General features: G+C 36.9%; 3 protein-coding genes across 5 annotated transcripts; 1 reads left to right on the forward strand and 2 right to left on the reverse strand.

Annotated features, from left to right (window-relative positions):
* Positions 1–11: 11 nt before the first annotated feature.
* LOC307007122 (uncharacterized protein) lies at positions 12–18,019 on the reverse strand. 2 transcript variants are annotated; one of them, XM_079628810.1, is made up of 8 exons: positions 17,823–18,019; positions 4,723–4,773; positions 3,431–3,763; positions 3,022–3,333; positions 2,368–2,703; positions 1,832–1,959; positions 1,531–1,708; positions 12–1,089 (listed from the first exon to the last, which is right to left on the reverse strand). In XM_079628810.1, exons 2-8 carry the CDS (start codon positions 4,748–4,750, stop codon positions 890–892), a joined length of 1,515 nt encoding a protein of 504 aa, XP_079484936.1. In that variant the 5' UTR covers positions 4,751–4,773; positions 17,823–18,019; the 3' UTR covers positions 12–889. The 2 variants fall into 2 exon arrangements, with proteins under 2 accessions (XP_079484936.1, XP_079484935.1); XM_079628809.1 differs by lacking the exon at positions 17,823–18,019 and adding an exon at positions 5,178–5,411.
* On the reverse strand, positions 6,649–11,503 carry ankrd33ab (ankyrin repeat domain 33Ab). Its single transcript, XM_079628814.1, has 5 exons — positions 11,310–11,503; positions 10,365–10,758; positions 9,096–9,225; positions 8,630–8,770; positions 6,649–8,141 (listed from the first exon to the last, which is right to left on the reverse strand). Exons 2-5 carry the CDS (start codon positions 10,632–10,634, stop codon positions 7,303–7,305), a joined length of 1,380 nt encoding a protein of 459 aa, XP_079484940.1. The 5' UTR covers positions 10,635–10,758; positions 11,310–11,503; the 3' UTR covers positions 6,649–7,302.
* On the forward strand, positions 17,664–24,775 carry arhgef25b (Rho guanine nucleotide exchange factor (GEF) 25b). 2 transcript variants are annotated; one of them, XM_079628808.1, is made up of 15 exons: positions 17,664–17,955; positions 19,789–20,132; positions 20,713–20,787; positions 20,883–21,007; positions 21,110–21,176; positions 21,260–21,363; positions 21,450–21,519; positions 21,624–21,713; positions 21,824–21,916; positions 22,816–22,866; positions 22,975–23,052; positions 23,259–23,450; positions 23,534–23,714; positions 23,818–24,002; positions 24,151–24,773. In XM_079628808.1, the coding sequence occupies exons 1-14, from the start codon at positions 17,928–17,930 to the stop codon at positions 23,997–23,999; spliced, it is 1,680 nt and encodes a 559-aa protein (XP_079484934.1). In that variant the 5' UTR covers positions 17,664–17,927; the 3' UTR covers positions 24,000–24,002; positions 24,151–24,773. The 2 variants fall into 2 exon arrangements, with proteins under 2 accessions (XP_079484934.1, XP_079484933.1); XM_079628807.1 differs by lacking the exon at positions 17,664–17,955 and adding an exon at positions 18,017–18,526 and having other exon boundaries at positions 24,151–24,775.
* Positions 24,776–24,824: the final 49 nt, after the last annotated feature.

Raw genomic sequence — 24,824 nt, forward strand, 5'->3', positions numbered from 1 at the left:
AATCTGATCACGTAATGCATATCACTTTTAATGAGTTACTTTACTCATTATTACATCAAAAAAGTAATTGATTACATAATGCACATAACTTTTAATGTGTTACATGAGGTTAAAAACACTTGATCACCAGTTTTTAGTCTGAAAACATCAATAGATCAATGTAGATTTTCTCTGAGAGGAGAGCTTTGGTAGAAATTTGTCCATTTTGAACATAATTTAAATGATCAGCAACAGGTAATTCAACGTGGGAGCATGCGCATTTTCTACATAGTCTGAGTTGGGTTTTCACAGAGTTGTATCTTGACCGCAGTTGTAGAGATCTTTGATAGAATCACGTGCTTCTATGTCCTAAAATCAAAAACTCGCAAAGTTCAACTTGTATGAAGTTCTCGGTCTGCTGGTCGAACGGGAACACACTCAATTGTGTTTGCAATAGTTGAAGCTGTATTCATTTTTTTGTATATATTTTATAGTTTTCACATGATTTTATATAATTGTATTTATTGTCTTGTTAAATACACACAGTTATACTATTTTATTATGTTTAATACAGTATCTTAAGTCAAAAATAAAAGCGCTTAGTATCCACTCAATCTAAAAAATCTTTTTGAAAAACGTTTTACAAATATCTTGTTCAAAACTTGTTTTTCATGCCCTATAAGAGCAATAAAAACACAGAGAAAATTCATGACTGAGGTTGTCATAACTAATGCAAGAAATGGTTAATGAACCTTTCCAGGAACTCTTTGTACAACTGCATTGCAAAATTCATCTCTTAACATTTCTCAACATTCATCAAACATCATATTTCAAGTGGAAAGTTGTTGGGATGATATATTTCTATAGTAAAGTTTAACAAATTTCAAGCCATAAAATATTTGTATTTGGTCTACAGTTGCTGTGATATGTAGACATTGTTATCTGGGGTTTCAGTATTTGTTGCTGGGTCCTGGGAATGTGCTGGAAACTCATTGCCCTGTACCTCTTGTGTCGTGGTTCTATAGACACAAATATATGTCAGAATTGCTACCCCAATAACAGTCGTGAGAACACCTGCAACAATTGGTACTGGATCCGGAGGATTGTAAACTGCAAAAGACAAACAGAAGTGAACATCAAGTATGGAAAAGTCAGGACAACATTTGGGGACACAGTCAAAGTTACATTTTAAACCAAATGACCTTGCCAGTGTGGCGGAAATGAATATTGTGGCAAACATTGTTAAACCTTTGTTATCAGTCCTTAAGAAGTGACCTGCTCCATTTAAAATAAAACAGCTTTTATTAGGTTACTGATATGACAGGGGTCCTGACAGAACGAACTTAATTCTTTAGGTGTAATTTTTAATGATGTAAAAATTACAAATTAGTAGCTCAGCACTGACCCCTGGTGTTTGTTCTTTAAAACTCTACATTAAACATGATAGATTATACAGATCAAGAGCATGACTAGACGCAAAAAAAGTGCTGAAACAAAATAATTCATGTTAGTTATCATGGATTAAAAAGTTAGTTGTTTATAGGCACTCACTGTAAATGAAGACTGTATTGCTGGGCTTAGACACAGGTTTAATTTTTGAAGAATAAAGTTGGTATACACAATCATATTCTCCAGCCACTTTGTCATACTGTGTGATAGACGCAGAGGTGCCTGGATTACGGTACATTTCACTAACAATAGCACCATCCTTTCTAAACACGATGTACCCCTAAACAGGAAAGAATAGACTACTGTAAAGAAAACTGCAGCATATGTTCCAGAGAAAAAAAATTTGCAATGTAATTATAAAACAATTCAGTGTAACAGTATAAGTGTGAATGGGGTGAGTTACATAGTCTCTTGGTTTTAAATAAGTTGAATCAATGGAGCAGGAGATTTCCACATTTTGTTTGTCCGTGACATACAATTTAGGGACAGGACCGTAAGTCATCACAGACAGTTTAGGAGGGGGCAATGCATCTGGCAAAGAGGAGAGTGAAAGAAAGACATTTATTAGAAAGGTACAAAGTATGCGGAAATTAGTCAGACCCCATGAATTGGTGTTTTGTGGCTTTTGGACCATTTTTATAAAGCCATAAGCATGTAAGGTATTGTACTCCTAAAATTTGACATGATTAACCTTTAGCTGATATACAGGACACATACATTAAAATTGGCATGAAAAACTCTCTCTTCTGGGAAAATGGGACAAAATGTTGATCATTCATCTAGCACAACAACGATTATTGTCCAGTTTTACCTTTCTAATAGTCTGTAGCCAACTAGCAAGTAGCAAATTATGGTTCATGAAAACATTTAATAGGGTCTTTAAATTATTTTTGGGTAAAATGAATTTTTTTATTTTTTATTAATCTCAATCTGTCTCACCTGAACAAATTATGTAGAGAATGCCTCCCTTTTTGCACAATTCAATTTCATTCATTGGGCAATCTCTGGTCTTTTCTTCTTCCCCACTGCATCTGATACCCCCGATTGTGTCTGAGAAATGCCGATTATTTTCCAAAATCCTCTTCCACTCCAGCACATGCCCACATCCCAGTTCCCTGCACACCACTTTAGCCGTAGCAATAGCGGCAGATTCATCGGCTACGGTATCAGCTTCCTTCTGACAAACCGGTTCCCACTTGCCTTTGAGCTTGACATCCAGGTATCCCAGACAACTTTCTCCACGATCTTGCTCCCAGAGGCGAACCGGAAGCTCTTCTAATGGAGCACAAGGGAAGACAATGCACCATGTCTTTAGAAAACATAGGTGCACTTGAAATGTGTATAAACATGGGAAAGAAAATCTCAATAGTTTTTTCTAGGCGTCAGTTAAAAAAATTGGTCATAGATTTGGCATCTCAGATCTCAAAGCCCATGTTAATCTCAACCAAGTCTCCTTCTTTCAGAAAAGATCTGAACAATCTAAAATTATACTCCGATTTCTCACCAATTTCCTTCAAGACAAAATGATCTAAAATATGCTATCCACAATTTTACAGTTTAATACTGTTTAATACTGTTTAATACTGTTCTCACCTGGAAAGGCTTGCTCAATTTTAGACTGCGGTGAATGCAAAACTTTTCCATTGTACAACATCTCCATAGTGCAGGCAAACTCTATTTGGACGACTGCTTTCGTCTGTCTTAAATAGATACTAGTGCCATCTGTGAGAAACACCGAACCAGCGAAGGTCCAGTTGGTTCCGTGTGGGACAGGGAGGATGCGGTAATACAGACTTAATGTGAAGTTTGTGACTGGATCAGCGGTTGAATTACAGTACACAGTGTAATTCCCACCCACAAGAAAGAGATTGGGGTGCAAAGACACTTTGGGAGGTGGGAGGGCAGCTGGTAAAGGGAAACAGAGAGAAATAGTGACATTTCAGTAGAACATTTCTAATATATATATTTTAAAACACACTTATCTATGCATAATCAAACTTACATACGACTAAGGGAACAGTGTTACTGAATTCAGAATAAGAATTCTTCAGTTCAGTTCGAGTGGATTGGTACCAGCACACCATTTTCCCTTCGTACTTGGCTATTGCGGGGATACTGAAGCCGACTGAAGTCGGATAACTGACGACATCAGAGGTCGCCCAGGGTTCTGTGGTCTCTGGGGTCTGTGAGGGGCTTTCCAGCTTGCCCACAGACACAGTTACAGGATACGGAGCACCTCCAGGGGCGTCACAGGAAACATGTAATAAAGTGTTTAGCACAATATTACTTTCATTCACACTGTATGCGAACATGAGTTTAGGGGCTGGAACAGATGCTAGAGGTGAGAGACAGAATGAGAAAGGAACAGAAAAAGAAAAGGGAGGACAATAAATATTAATGCAATATTGGAACAGAATTTATAGTTTTTCATTTAGTTACATGTGTGCTTGTTAATTTCGAATCAATCAGCAAACCGCATAAGCAACACTAAATAAAAACAAAACCAATGATGGGATTTGTTTTTATTTAGTGTTAGGATTTTATGTTGCACTGACTTTAACAGGCCATTTGAAGTCACACATACACTACGGTTCAAAAGTTTGTGTATTTTGGAAAAGAAGAGAAAATAAATTACTTTCATTAGTCAAGGACATTGATCAGTAAAGACAGAAAATGTTAAAAAAAGATTTCTATTTCAAATAAATGCTGTTAATTTGAACTTTCTGTTCATCAAAGAATCCAGAAAAGAAAAATGTATCACTGTTTCCACCGAAATATTAAGCAGCACAACTGCTTATGCACTATATCAGCAAATGAAAGATCATGCAACACTGAAGACTGGAGTAACCAGCTTTTAAAATGTCAATATATATTTTTTTTTTAGTATAAATTGTAATAATTGAGACTTCTTTCAAAAACATCAAAAAAATGTATCGACCCAAATCGTTGAACTGTAGTGTATTGCACAATAAAAAGAGAACCTGCATAAGTTAATGCATGGCATGATGAACTTAACATTATGAATTCTGTTATTTATCAGATTTTATGATAATTCACATTTTTACACATTTACTGTATGTATGCTACTTTTTAGGCTGCCAGACCCCTGATTTTTTTTTAGATAAGGACAAGTTGGTGAGAATACAGTACTTCTATAAACAGCATGACATATGTAAGATTATATGACCTGTCACATAACTGGAAAACAAAATTGCCATTCTTCCCTCGTACTGACCCATATGTGTGCTTCTGCCTCAGTACAGGAGTAGGTTATTCAGGTGAAATGTTTCTTACCCTGGGACACTGTGATTCTCATACACATTATCCAGCACAGCACAGCTAGCGCTATGAAGAAAGAGAAATTGCAATGTGAAAAACAGGACATTCCAAATGAAAGTTCATGAAATGTGCAAGTTTCAACATCTTATATGGGGAAACAAACAAGACATTATTTAAACCCAAATAAATTATTTAAACCCATAGTAAATGCAAATACATTGTATATCTTGTTGCAGAAATAATTGGGGGAGAATAAAGCAAGTTCGGGTAGCCCTGATTCATACCTTCAAATGTATACCATTAGTTGCAAATTTAATGAACTGAAAACAACAAACATTAACTGGAAATCAGAGCAACATGTTTTTGCAATTAGCTCAATGTAATTAAATGTTCCACTGATGGACATTGTACAGCAATAAGATGCGCCAGATTTACTTTAAAAACATCAGTAAAATGAAATAAACACTTACTTCTTGTGTTGGGGAGAAACATCCTGACAGAAAAGTACCGGTAAATGACACAGTACGAATGAACACTTAAATCCACAACAAAGCTGAGCTGAAATACCCGACTGGCGAAACACTGCATTGAGTAACTAACAGGAAGTCCATTGGCAAAAAAAAGAGGATATTGACCCTAAAAAAGGATGTGACAGTTTTTTTTATTTATTTATTGTAAAATATCATTTTAGTCCACTATACTGTGCGCAATGTATTTAAAAGAATTCTATTTAAAAAAAATGTAATCAATCTTGAGTATTTTTTGCATTATATTTTATTTATTTCCTTTAGTTTTGCATTAGGATGATAAAGGCTTAAATAAATCACCAAGAACAGTGTTATTTGCACACCTGAGATATTTAGATTTTTTCCCCCCCAGCACAATTCACTTATATTCTCACATTAGCCATAACTTGATACCTCTGTCCGTTGTTGTGGAAATTATCAATATTAAAACCTGGATGAAGGAGACAAAATCGATTCTCAAAAGATTAAACAAAGTATTTTATTTCATGCATGAAATAAGACGTTCCCACACAGACAGCGTCTGATATGAGAAGCCCCATGGCATTCTCACGCAGAGAGCATCTGACATGAGAAGGCAAAGGCTAGTCCCTTTCGCCAATGTTATATACCCTAACACATCCTGTGTAAAAAACCTTTGTTACCTTAAACCCAGACTTCTTAGCTCATGGTCTCATTCCAACTTTATTTCTATCTAGACAGAACACTTGTCATGTCAGCAAAAAGTTTCCTGCTTTTAGCTACAGATCTTAACTGCTGATCGAAACTACGCACACACATATTGTCACATTTCACATGACCCAGAGAACATTTCGTTCCTGTAAGTTTGTCCTAACTTATAAATTTCTAAAAGCTTGGTTTTATATCTTTAATAATGTGCTTTTTGCTTATATGATTATATTCCTTTAAATTCTTATGAATAAACAATACATCTTCAATGTTAATAAGAGTTGTACCCATCTAAAAGTAAAAGAACTCATTAAAAAGTAAAATTTCCATAACACCGTACAATAGCAAATTAATATCACATAATTTTTCCTTTTAAATTGTATACCCCTGGACATTCCCACATTCTGCTTGTCTTATTTCAAATCTAGTCCTTTTTCTTTGTAATACTGGGTGTACGGTATTTCTCTCCCCTTGTTGATGAAGATCTTATCACTACAAAAGTGATTCCAAAGCACGTCCTTTAGAAGCCAAACTTAGACCGAGGCCTCTGCTTGACCTGAGTGACCCGGTTAGATCTCTAATCCTGCATGGCTTTAACTGCTGCTCTTAGGATGGTTGTGTTGCATAACTTAAGAGAGCAGATTACTGACTGTTCCGTCACATTTGTCCCTGCCGTTCTGTCAGAGATGCTACACAGGTGGAATGTGGAGAGTGTGAGGAAAAGCCTAATAAGACCATTTTTGTGTACTACATGATACATAGTTTATTCAATCATATTTACAGCATCTTACAATGGATCATACATATTTACAAACATAATACATGATCAAGTCAGTCATGATAGCATTGTTCACAGTACAAAACCTCTAAATGTTCATTTTATTAGCAGCTGAATTACGACTGCACCTCTGCTGTAGGATAATTTAGCAAATATGGAATCCACAGCATTTAAATATATAGTAATTTTATAGATAAGCTATGGTTAATTTGTTTTTTAATTGTTAGTGATGGACTATGCTTAATTAAATTGTTCAATGTATGAAATTAAATATTTATAGCATAATTCAGTTCTGATTATGTTGGTATTTATTTAAATACATAATGCAGAATTAATTTAGGAACTACCCTACATTGCAAGTCATCCAATCAGATATCTTAAACTGAAGGACTGAAATGATAAATTTCCCCTTTAAACTGGCAATTATAGTAGGAAGTGATTTCGTTAGACAGGACTGCACGGCTGAGGTTTCAAAATGCACTTCTCCTCAGGACCCATGTGTTCTTTACTGCATTGCTTCACTGATTCATCAAACATTGCCCCACAACACTGAGGGCATCTACACCCTCATTGAGACCAAGTGCTTATCAGAATTTTGCAAAGATTTCATAAAGTCCTTTGTCATCACTTTTTCTTTTTTCTTTTATCCGTGTCTTTGCTTTTCTTCTCCTTTTCTTTCTCTTCCTTTTCCTTCAACGCTTTCTTCTCTTTCTTCTTCTCTTCCTTAGCCTCCTTATACTTCCACTTTGGAGGCTCCAGGTACCCTTTCTGTCTTTTATTCTTCTTCACTTTCTTTGGGGTGGGCTCAGAGGATTTAGTGACTTTGATCTGTGGGATACAGCCTGAGGGAAAAACACTGTTGCGCCTTGACGCTACGCTACGAGGAATGAATGTGCGCATACCGGACTGAGCAATGGACAGCACACTTCCACGCCTCTCTGTATCGGCACAGCAGGACACAGAGACGGACTCGACAGAGCGGATAGATGGAGAAATTGAGGAGACGGAGTTGTTTCGATGGCACAGTGAACTCTCCTCCAGCTCTTTCTCTGAGTGCTTCTGCATCAGCTCAGCCACAGCCAGCCGACGTTTACCTACCTGTGGAGGGCTGCTAGGGCAAAGCGGTCGTGTGGCCGTGGCTATGAGCGGGCTGTGTAGGCTGGTGGTCATTCGCACCATGTGATCCATGACACCATTTTCCTGTGGGTCGCGTGGGAAACTGAAACCGAACGTACTCTTGAGATGATGAGTCAACTTCTGGCCAGCACTCTTATTGGCTGTTGCTTTGCTGACCAGCAACTTAAGGTTGGGCCACTCTGGGACGTAGGTGTCACAGAACTGTTCCGCTGTGGGATGGAGTACAAGGTGGCGCAGACGTGTCAGTGTGTCAAAGCGACCTGTTTTCAGTGCCCAGTCACGTGCACATTTACCACGGTTGGTGTCTACAGCATTTACATCAGCACCTAAGACAGAACAACACAGGGAATTAAAAAACGAATAATTCAAAAATCCTTGGCAGATATATTGTGTATTAGAGGATGCTGCTAAAGCAGAGTATAGCTGGACATTTAAAGACTACATTAAAATGTGACTGAAGCCTGAGTAATTTAAAGAATAGTGTGGAGAGAACATGATAGTCATGTCATGCAAACTGAGAGGGCTTAGTTTAGCTGCACAATTATCTTAAGTAAAGGAAAAGAAAAAAATAGTTTGTCTAAAATGCTGTCAGAACTAATTTTGCGCCTTCCACAGATCTTATGCTTGGCTGCTTACTTAATCCAATAGGTGCCACTGAGGTGAACTGGGTCAATGCCAGCATATGCCATTCTTGATTGTGTGATAGGTGATTTATTCTCCCTACCAACCAAGTGATATGATAAACTATAAGCAATAAATGCTCATACCTCAGAGATAATTTCCAGCATATCAGCATGTGTGTTCAATTACTAACCGTGCATTATAAGAGCTGCCACCACATCATTCCTGCCCTGTATGGCAGCTTTAATGAGGGCAGTAAATCCTCTGTTGTCTCTGATCTCTGTCTCTGCTCCAGGGAAGTAATTCATGATGTAGTTACATATGGAGACATGACCTGTGTATAGAAATATTTAAAACGTTTTCACATTGTATTTTCGAAGATATACAAAATAAAGAAATGGGGTGAATTCCCTAAACAGTAAATATTTACCTTAAATAGTATTTAACATAACTTTAACACATTTAACATAAGTATTTAACGTAAATGTAACATTTATACAAATATACCTCCATTTTATGTAAATTATACTTATTAAAACCATATTCACAGAACTCAACAATATTATGTATATACTGTAACGCTATTAAAGCCAGCAGAATCCAGGCAGTAGCTCCTCTAACTACCATAAAAAAAGAATTGACATCACACGTTAACTGACCAGCTTGAGCAGCGATCATTAGAGCAGTGTTGCCATCATTGTCTTGGTGGTTAATGTCCAGGTGTGGACAGCCGTGCAGCTCATAAACAATCGGAAGAAATCCTTTATATGCAGCCACCATCAGTCCATTCTAGAAGAGAGAATCATGTTATAAGCACTTCTATCAATTTACAGTTAAAAAGGTTAGAGACATAGACTGCAGCACATGGACACTGAACATCAACAGGCAACACTTTCATAATCAATCAAACCATAATAACCCAGCAACACTTTGAGGCATAGGTTTCTTCAGGAATTTCCAACGATGATTTAATACGTGTTTTTTGATTCATGATTACGATAAGGTCTGTTAATACTCCTTAAATTGACTTCCACAAGCTGTTAAATTTCAAATGAAATGCAGTCATACCTCAAATATTAATTTTGTTAACATGTTGCTACATAAAGACTGCAATGGTTGTCCAAGTTGTAGTTTAAACTAAACATAAAAGTATCTTCAAGAAATACCCCAGACCCCATTTTACTCATAAAAATGTGAAACTCCCATAGAAAACCATGTCGAAATAGCCTTTTTCGATGACCTACAAATTTGTTTAAAACATTGGCCAGACTTTATATTAGGTGGCCTTAACTATACTTAACCGTTTGATGCAATATACTTATTACATACATGTGGGTGCATTTGCAATTGCATTTAAAGTACTTTCATTTAAATATGATTTGTTGTTGCACTTTTACTTTTCTTCTAACTGTAATCCAAACCCTTATCCCCAAACTCTAACCCTGCCTTTACTCCTAACCAAAAACAGTAAATGTGGGAATTTTCCAGAACAGTTACACAATAAACCCATAGTCTTCTTGTAGGTATTTAATGTTAGCAGTTAAGATCATCTAATATGTTCCCCATGTACATATTATAGTAATTACAATAACTGGGTAATAACTAGGTACTAACCCTGAACTTTCCCCTAAACCTACCCTTAACCCATGTTGTTACCTTATATTACCCAGTACATTCTTAGGGAAGAACATGTACTGCAAAATGAAGTGCAACCAATATGAAGGTACACCAAAACATCATTGGTTGACAATGATGTTATATATTTTTAATGAAAGGTTGCCGAAAGTTATTTTTAATGGATTACCTCAATCTTTCATAGCTCACTCCTAAACAGACTATTGCCAGAGCAACTTACCTTTCTGCTCAGTGATTAGACAGTCAGTCTCATGCTCTTTAATACTAATTTGCTACATCTTATAATATCTTACCCAGCCATTAATGTCAACTTCCATGACCTCATCACGGGTCACACCACGTTCCAACACTCTCTTCAGTGCTTCTGTATCGTTTTGGACACACGCCTCATATAGTGTGTTGGCAATTCCCCTTTTCCTGTCCTCTTGTTCATAATCAGGGAGAACAGAGTCCTCAGAGAGCAAACTACCAGAGTCAGACTCTTCCAACAATGATATTTCATCGTCAGCTGGGCCTGACCCCAGATTTGGGTCCTCAAAGGCAGAGCTATGAACTGCTGCCATGTCTCAAGAGTTTAATGTTGTCTACATCATCTTTTCTGGCATTTTAGGAAAGTGTTCCAACGCGACTGTAGTAGGTCAGCAACTTGAGGTGAAGGAATGCACTCCACGTGTTTACGGCCCCTGTCTTGAGGCAAACAGACCAACAGAGATAAACCACAAGACTCTCTAACCAAGTGAGAACCTTCATAAAAATAATTAATTTGCAGTGATTGCAACTATTACAGTTCAATTGACTCAAAAGCTTCTGATGCGAAACAATTGGGAGTTTTAATAGCTCTGGATTTAGCCTGGGAGAGCTGTGCTTTAATTGTCAGTGCTAAATCTGGCCTGCTCAGGCTTTAAATACACAGATACCAATAAACAAGCTTACGTACTCTTTAAAAGCATGTTACCTTAGTGAACTGTAGCATAAATACATATATACATTTCTGCAGCTATTTTAAGTTGTAAACCTATTTAATTTTGCTACAAAAATGGTATTTCTATTTCTCAAAACAGCAATAAATAAAACATTTCTCCAGTTGAGCATGTCACAAAGCAAAATGCAATCCAAAGATTACAATACAGCAATAAACATTCTCTTTAGAGCTCTAATGTACCAATATGAAGACAATCAGATGCTCTTTTTTAACTTTATTTAACAGAGATATTGTATAAATAAAGAGTATAACTCACCTGTGTCCACCTTTCAGAAGAAAAGAAGAGCCTTCGGTGAGCGCTGGTGTACTTTGAATCAACTTTCACATCCTTATTATCAGAAACCTCAGCTCCCAGAAAATACAACAGTCAGCTTCATGTCTTTGTAGTGCATGCGTGTATTTGATCCTAGAGGGGTGTATACATGCTCCGTAACACCTCAGGTTTAGACTAATGCCTTTCAGGATCAGAAAGGACCCAACACAGGCACTCTGAGCGTAATCACCTTTCACAAACACACACACACACACACGCTTACTTATCTAAATGGGGACATTGCATAGACTTCTATTCTTTTTATGCAGCTACTTAAAAATACTATAGGCTAACCTAACTGAAAACGTTCTGCATTAAAATAAATAAATAAATAAAAAATAAATAAACTTTACTTTCTTTTTATATTACACCCTCAAAATGGTCTCCTTTTCTTTCTCTCTGACAAACATTTAAATATAAAAATGATTATGAATCCAATGATGCTGATAAAGTTAAACATGCAGTGGGTAGGTTTCAGGACTTTGTGTGTATTTGTCTCATATATTGCTTGACTTATGTCACTGGGACCCTGAATTTAGTTTAGAGGATTTTATGGAATGTGAAGCTGTCTTTGATCAAATATCAGGAAACTTTTTACTTGAACTTCACTACATTTGAAAGACAAATATTGTACTTTTTACTCCACTACATTTCTGCCAAGGTCCTTGAGTGGAAAGTAACGCCAGTCAGTTGCATTTTGGTTGGAAATGAAAGTCGGGTTGACGTCATAACCCAACGTTGGATTGACGTCAGAACCCGACTGATGTTGGTTTCTGACATCCACCCAATTTTAATTTTCAACCACAATACAATGTCTGTCCAACGTTGGAGATTAACATCAATCTGACGTTGGATTCTGACATCAACCTCATTTTCAATTTCATTAATATAATTGAATTATAATCAAATTCAGTTGTACAGAAGTGTATAAAAATAGAGAGGAAGCAACATTTTTATTATTATTGTCACGTAACTGAACTCTGCTACTTTCTCAAATGAATTATTCATTTAAGGAAAATCTATTATTCCTAAACCTAACCCTCATAGGAACTTTTCAACATTTATAGATTTTTTTTATGCACTATTTACTATGCTTATTGAAATGTTTTCCTTATGGGGACAAGGATAATAGAACCAGAATATCCTAGATCTAGAATAACCAACCCCCACCTCCAAAAACCCATACAAACACATGGACATTGTTTTTAAATCATGTCGGTGGCCTCCCACTGACTTGTTCTAAATTTAAGATAATTAAACTAACCCTAAGGAAGAACCCTAATCCTACCTTTTGGGACTTGTACGTGTTAAATAATACATGTCTGAGATTTATGTCTGAGATTGGACGTTTGTAGGACAACATGTTGAATCTTTTCTCTTGTTTCCTCACGTTTCTCTCTCTCTCTCTCTCTCTGAGGTTAAGATGGAGCAAGAGGGTGTTGGAGAAACAGGAGGGAATGGGTGGTGGACAGCAGAAGGAGATAGATAAGAATGTGTGTCAGTGAACCAGGGAGAGTAGAGATTAAGCTGGACAGTACTGGACCAGTATAGAGAAGACAACACGCAGCCAAACATTTCCTTCATTCATCTGGAGACAAAGAAAGAGGAAAATGAAGAGTTTGGCCAAACTTCAGGGAAACCCAGAGCAACTGCTGATGTCTTTATCAAACCCATCCTTGGACTTGAGTAACCAGCAATGGGTGAGCAAACACATTCACACACATTTAAGTATAAATGGGAACACACTTTGTAGACAACCTTTTTGTACAAAATGTATACATTCTAAGGTCACTTTTGGAGACCAAACCATATTGTAAAGTATATACACATATTATTGACTGCTAATAAATATACACTGAAAAAGATGAAATTATTTTGAGGCCTTATTAAGTATGGCTGTTATTGTATGTGTCTTTTGATTTATTACAAACACTGTAACACTGTAAAATCTGTTAGCGCTCTTTAACAGACACGTTTCTACATGAATTTTTTCGCTTTAAGTTCAATGGTTTATGTTTTAGAGATGAGTTTTCAGTTGTCTTTTGAATGTAGTTAGGGAATCTGCATTCCGGACGAGGGTAGGGAGATCATTCCACCAGCATGGAACCGTGAATGAGAATGTTTTGGAGAGTGATTTTGTGGCTCTCTGTGATGGTACCACGAGCCGTCGCTCATTGACTGATCGCAGGCTTCTGGTAGCATTGCCCTACTAAATGATAAGTATATGGGTAGTTGATCCCCATAAATGTATATGCATCAATTAATACATTTGAATCACTGTTTCTTTTATAATGGTTCTGTAGTGTAACAATGAATAAATATTCCATGCTGTCTCTCAATTAATATTAGATCAAAAGAACTGTATTAGTTACAACATAAGCTAATAAACTAATTTATAACAACAATATGCATTAGTAAAAATGTAGTGATTTATCTGTAATACACCATATCACACCACAGGACATGACATGACCTGACTATCTTAATCAGTGCACTACACTTACCCCCGGTTTCACAGACAAGGCTTAAGGCTATCCTCCCAGACTAAAATGCATGTTTGAGCGGTTTTAACTGAAAGCATGTGCTAAAATATGTCCGTGCCATTGTTTTGTCTCAAGATGCACACCAGTAATGTTTTTTTTTTTCAAAGGCAAGTTTATAAAAGCTACTTAAATGCACTAATTTAACTAAGGCTTAATCCTGGCTTAATTTAAGCCCTGTCTGTGAAACCAGGCCTTAATTATTATTATGATTTACCCTTCTTGTAGTTATTTCTCAATTGTTTGTGTAAATAGCTTGAATGCTTTAGCAATACTCTAATAACTCAGATCAGCACACACCAGTCAAAACAAGAGTGACTGAAAGCAGGCCTGTGTCTCTTATCTTATGCCTTAGGGATGCTTCTTATTTTTGCCTATTCTAAATTTTCAGTCTCTCTTACCAGCATCAGATCAGCAAGAATTACATGGACCACGTGATAATTTGTCCCAAGTATTTTTTTAGTGAGTTGTTGTCTCATTGAAAGACTTTTTTGGGCTTCTTTGTACTTCCAATCAGAAAATGATTACTTCATGGTTAAGACTTAAGCCTTCAATAGAAATTTGCCAAACTTGTCACAACAAGTCATCAGCTCAATACTGATATTGCTCCAACTAGGCCAACTTACCAAATGTTTACTGCAAATGAAGGAAACAAGCACAAAAGATAAGGCCTCCTCCAGTACACTGTACTTTGGATGTATTTCTCTACAGTAGATACTCAAGATAAAAAAAATAAAGTGTTATTCTAGCTTAGGTGTTGTCTGGAGTGTTTATATGGAATTACATGTTAATACCAATTAAATGAATGCCTTGACAGTGGCAGAGATTTACTTTATTTAGATTGTCAATGTTTTAATAGAAAGGTCAATTTTTTTATCAAAATGTGATGTCATAGTACTATAGTATTATCTTTAATTTATGCTTATTTAAATAAACAGAATCTAAAGGAAATTACCATTGAGAACTCAAATATTCAAAAGCATTAGGTATTGGGTATTTAGAAGGAAATGGTCCTTACATTAGACTTAATTTTGTACATGCAAAATATATTTTTTATTAAAATTTTGGGGTGAATACTCTCAAGATTTAGTGTCTTGTCGGTCTAATTTGAGGAGATATGTGTTTTTTTTGTGGTCATACATGCATATGAATTGCTCAGGTGGTATAGACATGTATGATAGGAAAGCTAGTTACAGCTCTACCCCATCAGAGCTGAAGGATAACACTAACTTTTATGACCCGTTTCAGATCCAAGAAAGCAATGAAGGGTGTACTTTACTGGAAGACAGCTGTGGTTGTTCAAAGAAGGGCGCAAAATTGGAAACTGGAGAACAAAGCTGTAACTCAAGACCCAAACGCATACCTGAGGGCAAAGGTGAGGGGTCAAACATACCCTTTCATAATGTTTAAGAATTTTGAATTCTTTTTCACACAGTCAAAACATGCAAGCATATTCTTTAACTGGTTCCACACCAAGTGCAAGACCATTTTTTTAAATATTTAATAAATATACTTTGTCAGTTTGTAGGTCTATGTCTTTGAAAGAATGGTTAAAGGTCAAAAACGATGAAAAAAAAAAGAAAGAGAGAAACATTTCAGAAAAATCACGATTTTATCCCCATTCTCTTTCATGTTGGTTTTACTATTTTGCAAGTGACTGAGCATTACAGCCAAACTAATTTCCCTATTTTAAAAACAACGCCTTACAAAATATAAAATAAAAAATGAATGGGTGACAATTAGGCCAAAGTGGCGCAAATAAGAATAGGCTCCAAAATGAAAATGGTCATCATTTGCCCTCTCAAGTTGTTTTAAACCTGAATAAGTTGCTTTCTTCTGTTGAAAATAAAAGTTATTTTTAAGTAGTTTTTCCCCCCTAAGGAAGTCAATGGGGGGACCAGCAACTGTTTGGATAGCCACATTCTTCAAAATATATTCTTTCTTTTATTTTTGTTCAACACAAGAAAGTAATTAATACAGGATTGGAACAAGTGAGTAAATAATGAAATAATTTTCATTTTTGGGTGCAATATCCCTTTAAGGTCGGCAGCATGTTTACTGGGCTACTGTCACTTTAAGACCAGCGCATCTAATGGACACGCACCCTATTTTCCAATGTGTGCTTTCATTTTAGACATACAAAACTGTGTTTATGTAAACGGTGTGTATGCATGCTACGCGCTCAGAAAAGCGCATGTTAGTTAGAACCGCGCAACAGCACGCGAATTAAACTTTTATGAACTGCAGTATCCCGTCCCGTGATGTACCGGTGCGTTAACATGTGATGTGTCGATCATGTGTGAATGTTGAGATGGAGATGCCAGAACGGCAACTGATAGAATGCACTGTAGCACGATACTACAATATTTCTTCAAAAGCAGATCGTGGAGGCATTTTAATCGTCCACTATCAAAAACCGTGATATCGCACACCCTTAAAGGGCACCTATTATGGAATTTTGAAATGTACCTTTCATGTAGTGTGTAACATAGATCTAAGTGAACAAAAACATCCTGCAAAGTTTGAAATATGAAAGTGCACCGTATATAAAGTTATTGTCTTTCAAAAGTAAGAGTCGACTCTGAGTCATTTTTATGAATCGTTAGAAGACCGAAGCTTTTTCTGACTAGATGACGTCAACTTGTCAAGTTATTTGAATACGATAGGCCCACTTATTGCGCTCCAAGGCCAGGGGAAATATCATGGCGACGAGGCGCTGTATTCTGAAGTGTGACTCAAAAGACAACTTTTTTCATCTGCCCAAGGATGAGCATTTGAAGACTAAGTGGCTACAATTCAAATATACAACTATACCACAGAAGTATAGTCCGAGCCTTGTGCTTTGTTCACGCCATTTTGAAGACGATTGCTTTACCAACTTAAATGCAATCAAACTTGGATTCGCGAGCCGGATGATATTGAAGGAAGGTTCAGTTCCAAGTGTATTTGCATCAGCTTCCTCCTCCGTATCACAACCTGTAAGTGTTATTAATAATTGTTGATTTTATGTTTTATGTAGCATGCTTAATAATTATTTTGTTTGTTGTGTAAGCACCGTTTAGCTGCTAGGTCTTCAATGACAATTGTATTGAGATATGTGAAGTGTTTGTCGTTGTTTTCGGAGTTGTCTTAAAGAATAGAGTAATACCTCGTAGTAACGTAACTGCATGTTATTTTTTTTATTTTTGTAAAAACGTTATGTTTATGCATCGGGCTAATGCAAACAAAGACTGATTGTGCTTTTACAATATGAACTCTGGGCTATATGCTCGCTAACATAACATTAAATTCTTTATCTTATTTTTACTTTTTTACTACAAATTACAAAGCAGTGGGCTATAATAATTATTATAACACAATTTAATTGATAAAAGCATCATTGTACTCCGTGTTAAACAATAAGTATTATCTATGTAAACACTGCTGGGTCATCTGACCAATCAACGCAGATTAGCGTCGCGCAAAGGAGGGGTTTGAAAAATGAGTCGTTGAACGATTCATTTGGGAGTCGGTGAGCAAATCAGGTAAAAATAAATGCATATTATACGACAACAAAAGTGTTTTTTGTCATTGCATGCACGTAAAACTGTTGTTGGGGACTCCCAAAACAACATTAGGAACATTTTAAATGTCATAATAGGTGCCCTTTAATTTGACTGTTGTCTGTACAAAAATAGGCAATACATAGAAATGTTTCGGATGTTTCTCCACAAGATGGCACTGTTCCTTTTTAACTAGAGAGAATAGGCCTAGTTTTGACGTCTGTCGTTACGTTGTACGCGAGCAAGCGTTTTAGCTTTTCTAACCTCCATATCAACCATTCTACGCACGCAAACCACAACTGTTTTGTGTTAATCTGACCTGCATAAAACACAGGTTGCTTTATCTTATAAACAAGAGTTGTACAAACGGGTACCTTCAACCTCGCATGTCCACTTTGTTGCTTCTGTCTTCTGTGGATTTAGCGTTTTTCGTCTTCGATTAGTTCCAAAGACTTTAGAAGACGGTGCACTTATTACTTATGGTAGAAAGTTCAACACGCAAATGCAGTAAGTCCCGCCTTCTAAATAAAATGCAAAAGTGGTGGTACATTTTTTTTTTCTTGTTCGAGAAGCGGATGGAGAAATGTGCTTTTTCTTTTGGTGTTTTATGGCGGTTAGCAAAACGATAGGTGCATTCCCGCCACCTACTGGGCTGGAGTGTGGAGTGGATAATTGAATGGGAAGAACTAAACGAAAAAGAAAGAAAAAAGCCTGTATATAGGCAAGCTTCCGTTTCAAACCGCCTTTAAACGGCTAACCACATCCCCACTCTTTCACTCTGACCCTCCTCAATGTCTCATGGAAGGTGAAGAGGCATGATGAACAGTACCAGTGGGTCTATGTGGATAAAAGCAGGGATTATACAGATGTTGCGTGTGAATTCAGAGCTCAGGGATTACCTCTGAACTGAGAGTAGGAGTGCGTCTCCCTGTAAACATCGTCACAGTGTCATGCTGTAAATTATACAGCAGTGTTTACTCGGCTGGTATGAAGGGGCATCGTGCCTCACGGGTGTGTGGCTGTGTACGCTTCTGTCAGAAAGTTTTGCCCAGGTGTGATTGCTGCTTCAGACAGCAAGGTAAGAGATCCGTGTGTTGCTCTGTTACTTTTGACTAGTCAAATGTTGCATGGTCAGATTTCTTCAAATCTTATCTGTATTTGCATGGTGTTTTGGTAGGCTTTGCTGTTTTCAAGGGATGGAAATTCTGAATATGCCCAGCATACTTGATTAGGCCAGAGACATTAATTCATACTTTACACATTTTGGAGCTTGAAAAATATTATTTGCTCGTAAACAGAGTGTATTAATTATACCATTGTTTTGTTGCTTCATCATAATACCTGCAGTTTGTAAAAGTGATGAACCATTTCTTAATATTATTAGTATAATTTTGCACAGATTATCTATAGAAATGCTGATGCATTGTGTGTGTAAATTAATGTTTTATAGGTTATTGCAGGATTATGGTTATGCGACCTTTAGAAACAGCTAATCCATGTAGCCTACAGAAAAAGTAGAATCCTTTCTGTTTTGTCCCTCATTCTCTCTCTCAAAGTCTTTCCTTTCCTTTTGCCCTTCAGATAGGGCATGCTTTTCCCACATTGCGCTGTAAAGCTTTTAAATCAGGGAGGAAAAAAACAAACCATTTTTAAGCTGTATCATCTGCTTATAAGGCAGAATCTCATGTGTTGCCAGTTATATTTAAATTCCACCTTTCATGACTATGTGGAAAATTCAGGACAAATAACTGCAATATGAATATTAATGGTGGAGCTGGAAATTCCCTTGTGATATATGTCATTACTACTCCCGATTCTCTCCTTTTAAATCATTGCACAACATACACTACTATTCAAAGGTCTGGGGTCAGTAAGATTCTTCTCATTATTATTTTTGGAAGGAATTTAATTATGCATTAAATTGATCGAAAGTTACAATGAATAGACTTTTACCTTTTTTAAATAATAATAAATACAAAAGCACTTTATTTATGGCAAAAGAATGGCCAGAGTTGATGGAAATAAAGGTCACTTCTAATGAAATTAGGTAAGTCTTCGACCCCTTGTTTTATCATGGTGGTTGTCAGCACAATCGAGCAGTGTATATTCACTGCATATCATTTAATTATGCATATACTTAATGTTTACCTAAAAAAATGCCATCTAATAATTTGTCAGGTTATTATAATATTTTTCTAGCAGAGTTCTGACAATCATAGCCTCCATCCATTTTTTGCTTTACCATAAATATGACTTTTTTTCAGTGCTGTTTTTTGGAAGTGTTGCTTTAAATATCGAACAATTACCTTTCTCCGTCTCTCTCTGTCTCGGTCTCTGTAGAGTCATACTCATTGACAGGGCTTGGCGATGTCTCCTTGCCTGCTGATACACCTTCGACCTCCGTCTCCATTGATGACCTCTCTCCAATCTCACCCGGCAAATATCAGCCTCTTTCCACTAGACGACCATCTACAACATCTACCCACTCTCTCAAGGCCCTCAAGAGATGGTTGAGCAGCCCAGTTCGAAGGCTGAGTCTGGGAGGAGGTGGCAAGGGTCAGAGCTCAAAGGTCATTCAGAGCCCAGACAGGTCAGCCTATATGTTTCTACCCCTCTCACCAGCTCAAAGCCCATTGAGCCCAACAGAGAAGTCCAAAAAACTGCAACACTCCTACAGATCTCTGGTATGCACATAATTTACACTACTGTTCAAAAGTGTGGGGTCAGTACGATTTAAAAAAAAAAGAAATGACTACTTTTATTCAGTAAGTATGCATTAAATTATTCAAAGTGACAGTAAAACATCACATACCTTTACATTTTAACCTAAACATTTTTAAATTAACGCTGTTCTTTTGAACTTTCTGTTTATCAGGGAATCCTGAAAAAAAAGTGTGAGGGTGTCCACATAAATCTTAAGCAGCACAGCGATTTTCAACTGTGATAATAATTTATAAAAGCACCAATCAGCATATTAGAATGATTTTGAAGCATCATGTGAACATTTTCAAATGTATTAAATAGAAAACACTTGTTTTGAGTTTTAATAATATTTCACAATATTACTGCTTTTACTGTATTTTTGAGCGAATACATGTTGCCTTGGTGAGCTTGAGACCTCTTTCAAAAACATTTAAAAAATCTTACCGACCCAAAAACTTTTGAATATTTAATGTATATCACAGATAGAGAGGGAATAAGTGTCATTTTTTCATACTGCATTTAATACCAAAACCGTACACTTTCTTTTCCTGTGGCATGCAGGACTGTGATGCCCTTTCAGGGCCAACATCTCCTGACAGTCCCTATTACCCAAGATACCTAAATGATCTCTTGCAGGTAATACAATAAAACTGAATACTGGACAGTACTGAACAATTTTACTTAACTGTCTGTTGATTTGTGCTTGTGATGGCTAATGAGTCCAATTTCAGAGGCATCAGTCTTGCGATGTGCATTATGGGGAGAGAGGTGCCTCCTTAAATGATGAGACACACATACAATCGCTGAGCCTGGAGGATGAAGAACAGGAGAAAAAAACTGCATTAGAGAAAACCATGTAGGTATTTGATTGATGGTGACCCCAAACCCATGGTTAGTGGAAATAAATATTGTTAATAATCCTTCTCCAAATCTGACATTCCTCATATCTTACTCATAGATATGTGCTGACAGAGCTGGTCGAGACAGAGAAGCTGTATGTGGAAGATCTGGGGCTTGTAGTGGAGGTAACACATAAATGCATTCAATCCCACGCATCGAAGAGCTTAGTCATTCTCTCTTTTTAACTCTCGCTTTCTCCCTTCTTCAGGGTTATATGGCTACAATGAAAAGTGTTGGAGTGCCTGAGTATTTGGTAGGAAAGGATAAAATAGTGTTTGGGAACATTCATCAGATCTATGACTGGCACAAAGAGTAGGTCACCTATTGATAGGATCTGTGCCCATTAAGATGTGCATACATGCCCTTCTTACAGCTCCTACCTTTTTTTTTTTAAACAGCTGTTTTCTTGGAGAGTTGGAGAAATGTGTGTCTGAACCTGATCTGCTGGCACAACTGTTTATCAAACATGTAAGTCTGTTTTATTTCCTTCATCTGCTAATGATACAGTCATTATTTGTGTTACATGATGTGTTACATTTGGAGAGGAACAAATATGTCTGTGTGTTTCCCAGGAGAGGCGGCTCAACATGTATGTGGTCTACTGTCAGAACAAGCCGAAGTCAGAGCACATCGTCTCAGAGTACATTGAAACCTATTTTGAGGTAATTTGTGCTGAAATGAAGTCAAATCTGAGTATAGTTATGTGACCATGTTTACTATTTGATGTATGAGGGAAAGGTCTATGACTGTCCTGTGCTCTTTCTCAATGTAGGAACTGAGACAACAGCTGGGTCACAGACTGCAGTTAAATGACCTGCTCATCAAACCTGTTCAGAGAATCATGAAATATCAGCTGCTGCTGAAGGTGTGTTAGTGTGAGCTTGTACACAAGTACACACTCGTTAAAAATAGATACTTCTTATAATAGTGCACCAGTTTTTCCTCCTGTCAACCTAACAGAGTTTTTGGCCATAGTTGAAATATTATTATAATTTGAAATAATTGTTTTCTATTTATATATTAAAAAATGTAATCTATTCATGTTTTTAGAAATCTTTTGTAACATTGTAAATGTATTTACTGTCACTTTTAATCAATTTAATGCATTGTTGCTGAAAAAGTTTTAAAATCACACTGACATCAAATTTTTGAACGAATATGTTATTCAGCAATTCCCATTACAGAAAAAAATACCTAAAATTCCTACTGTATAGCCAATATGTCATACATCTTGCCATTGCTTGAACTGACATTAAGTGCATAACAACAAACAGGTATTTAGGAAATTATTTTGATGGTTTTTGTTACTTCTTAGTGATTTGTACGAAAATCAATGATTAAAGAGTCAGACTGGTAACCCGAATGTTGCGGGTTCGACTCTCAATGACGGCAGGAAATGACTGAGGTGCCCTTGAGCAAGGCACCAAACCCCCAATCGCTCCCCGGGGGCCGTAGCAAAATGGCTGCCCAATGCTCTAGGTGTCTGTGTCCACGGTTTGCCTGTCTGTTCACTACTCCTAATGTGTGTGCACTAACTTGGATGGGTTAAATGCAGAGGACTTCTAAAAAGTATGGGTTACAATACTGGGTCTTCACATGTGACTTTCACTTTTTCACTTTATTTAACCCTGATATATTATATATATATACACATAAACTGTTAATTCATTGACCTTAATTAGCATATTTATGCAAATTATGGAGTTCAGTTGAAGTCCACATGCCTGTTTGTTGGTATTCTGCCTAAATGTTGTTTATTTACAGGATTTTTTGAAGTACTACACTAAAGCAGGCAGACAAACAGAGGATCTTGAGGTAGGTACAGTCTGTACTGGCTTCTATAAGCGAGGACAAGAGAATAAACTCATTATCAGTTGACATATTGAATTATTATTCCGTTCTCGTTTTGTGTCCTTATCACAGAGGGCAGTGCAGGTGATGTGTTTTGTTCCAAAGCGATGTAACGACATGATGAATGTTGGAAGACTACAGGGTTTTGAGGTAGGATGAGACTCAAATACACTGCAGAAATAGAAATGGTTTACTTCACCTTGGACTGCTTCTGTATTTAAAATGAGCACAGCATGAGTCCATTATTTATAAAACAATTATACCATTTATAGTTCTTTTCTATTTGTATTAGCTCTCTTACCGATATTTGAAGCTAAAATTTCACTCAGATCACCTGTCATTGATTGTGTTCATAGGGCCAGCTGAGAGCACAAGGGAAACTCTTGCAACAGGACACCTTTACATTCATTGAGAATGAGAACAGCATCCTCTCCCGTCCCAAGGAGAGACGGGTGTTCCTCTTTGAGCAGCTTGTCATCCTCAGTGAGCCAATTGACCGCAAAAAAGGCTTTTCCCTGACAGGATACATCTATAAAAACAGCATCAAGGTGAAAAGAAGGGAAGGAAAAAGTAGGAGATTGTAGGCAAAATAAATATGAGGGTAATATTTCCATATATATATTTTTCACAGATTAGTTGTTTGGGCATTGAGGATCGTTGCCCAGACGACTCATGTCGGTTGGTGTTGACGTCTCGTAATGTAGATGGAAGCATGCAGCAATTCATTCTTCGTGCATCAACTCCAGAAATCAGAATGTCCTGGGCAAATGACATCATACAGATGCTGGAGACACAGCGCAACTTCTTAAACGGTACCAGCATCATACTTTCCATGACGCTTGTGTGACCTTGCCATAGATCAGAACTCCTAATGGACACTGTTCTCTTTCATCTCTTCTATCGCACCCATCATAGCTCTGCAGTCTCCTATTGAATTCCAGAGAAAAGAAATTAAATCCCTCAGCCTGGGAAAGAACATGACAACATCACCCTCACTGAACTCTGACCTGCGACCCTATAGCTCTGCCTCAGTGGACCGCCAGGGTCTGCCCTGCCTGCGCTCCTGGAATTCCTCACAACCTTCCACGCCTCATTGAAAGGTCAATGTTTGCTTGATTTGTGAAGTTATCATAATTTGTTCATTAAAACCCCCCAAAATATCCAGAGGTCCATCTGGTCTCATAGCGTTGTATTTTTGTAGAGTATTTGTACTAGCATATGTTTTCACTCTATTCCTTTAATTTTCAGCTTTCTGACAGTCCTGCAAAAGGCACTTTCTCATCTTCCTCTGCCCTCAACCCAAGCAATGGACCATCTGTTACCCTCAGGAGAACATTTTAAAGAGATAAAGGAAGACTTAGTCCATTTATGAGTTAGGTATGTGCAATAAACAAAGACTGAATTGATTATTCATTATAACTGAATTATTCTCTCACCTGCCATTTCAATATGATAATTCACACAAACCATAAATTCAACACGACCTTCATTGACAATGGTAAAAAGTATTTTGGACATACAAGACTACATTTTCTGTTACCATAACAAAAATAGAAAGAAAGTATTAGACTGTATGCACTAAACTTTGCGTCAGTGACAATATCATTTACAAAAGATTGAGAATGTATATGTAGCTACTGATAATTCTATATTACTGAAATTGTGCATGGGAAGGTTAACTTATTCCTTGTTCCATATGATATATAATGTGACAGTACTGTAAAATTTCAGGTATGTGTTATACCTGAAATCATGCTATCCAGTGTGTTACTTTTTCTTATTCAGATGTTTTCATTAGCATTGTATATTCACTGAATGACTCTAGATTTTTCTTTTGAAAGCTGTCAATTAAAAGATTCTTAAGTGATCCTAGACTTTGTCTATATTCTAACTTTACTCACCATACAAGATTTACACTTTTC

Source organism: Phoxinus phoxinus, assembly GCF_949152265.1.
Source record: "Phoxinus phoxinus genome assembly, chromosome: 11".
In the NCBI taxonomy this organism is placed as follows: Eukaryota; Metazoa; Chordata; class Actinopteri; order Cypriniformes; family Leuciscidae; genus Phoxinus; species Phoxinus phoxinus.

Bases quoted from the DNA above. Each gene is read 5' to 3' on its own strand.
- arhgef25b (XM_079628807.1), top strand. From the start codon at position 18,436: ATGAAGGGGCATCGTGCCTCACGGGTGTGTGGCTGTGTACGCTTCTGT. The intron at 20,133-20,712 runs GTATGCACATAA...TGTGGCATGCAG, and splicing joins AACACTCCTACAGATCTCTG to GACTGTGATGCCCTTTCAGG. The intron at 21,008-21,109 runs GTAGGTATTTGA...TCTTACTCATAG, and splicing joins ACTGCATTAGAGAAAACCAT to ATATGTGCTGACAGAGCTGG.
- ankrd33ab (XM_079628814.1), bottom strand. From the start codon at position 10,634: ATGGCAGCAGTTCATAGCTCTGCCTTTGAGGACCCAAATCTGGGGTCA. The intron at 9,226-10,364 runs GTAAGATATTAT...TCTCTCTTCTAG, and splicing joins AAGTTGACATTAATGGCTGG to AATGGACTGATGGTGGCTGC. The intron at 8,771-9,095 runs GTCAGTTAACGT...TTCTATACACAG, and splicing joins AATGATCGCTGCTCAAGCTG to GTCATGTCTCCATATGTAAC.
- LOC307007122 (XM_079628809.1), bottom strand. From the start codon at position 5,295: ATGCAGTGTTTCGCCAGTCGGGTATTTCAGCTCAGCTTTGTTGTGGAT. The intron at 3,764-4,722 runs GTAAGAAACATT...TCTCACCTCTAG, and splicing joins GAGAATCACAGTGTCCCAGG to CATCTGTTCCAGCCCCTAAA. The intron at 1,709-1,831 runs GTAACTCACCCC...TTTCCTGTTTAG, and splicing joins ATTTAAAACCAAGAGACTAT to GGGTACATCGTGTTTAGAAA.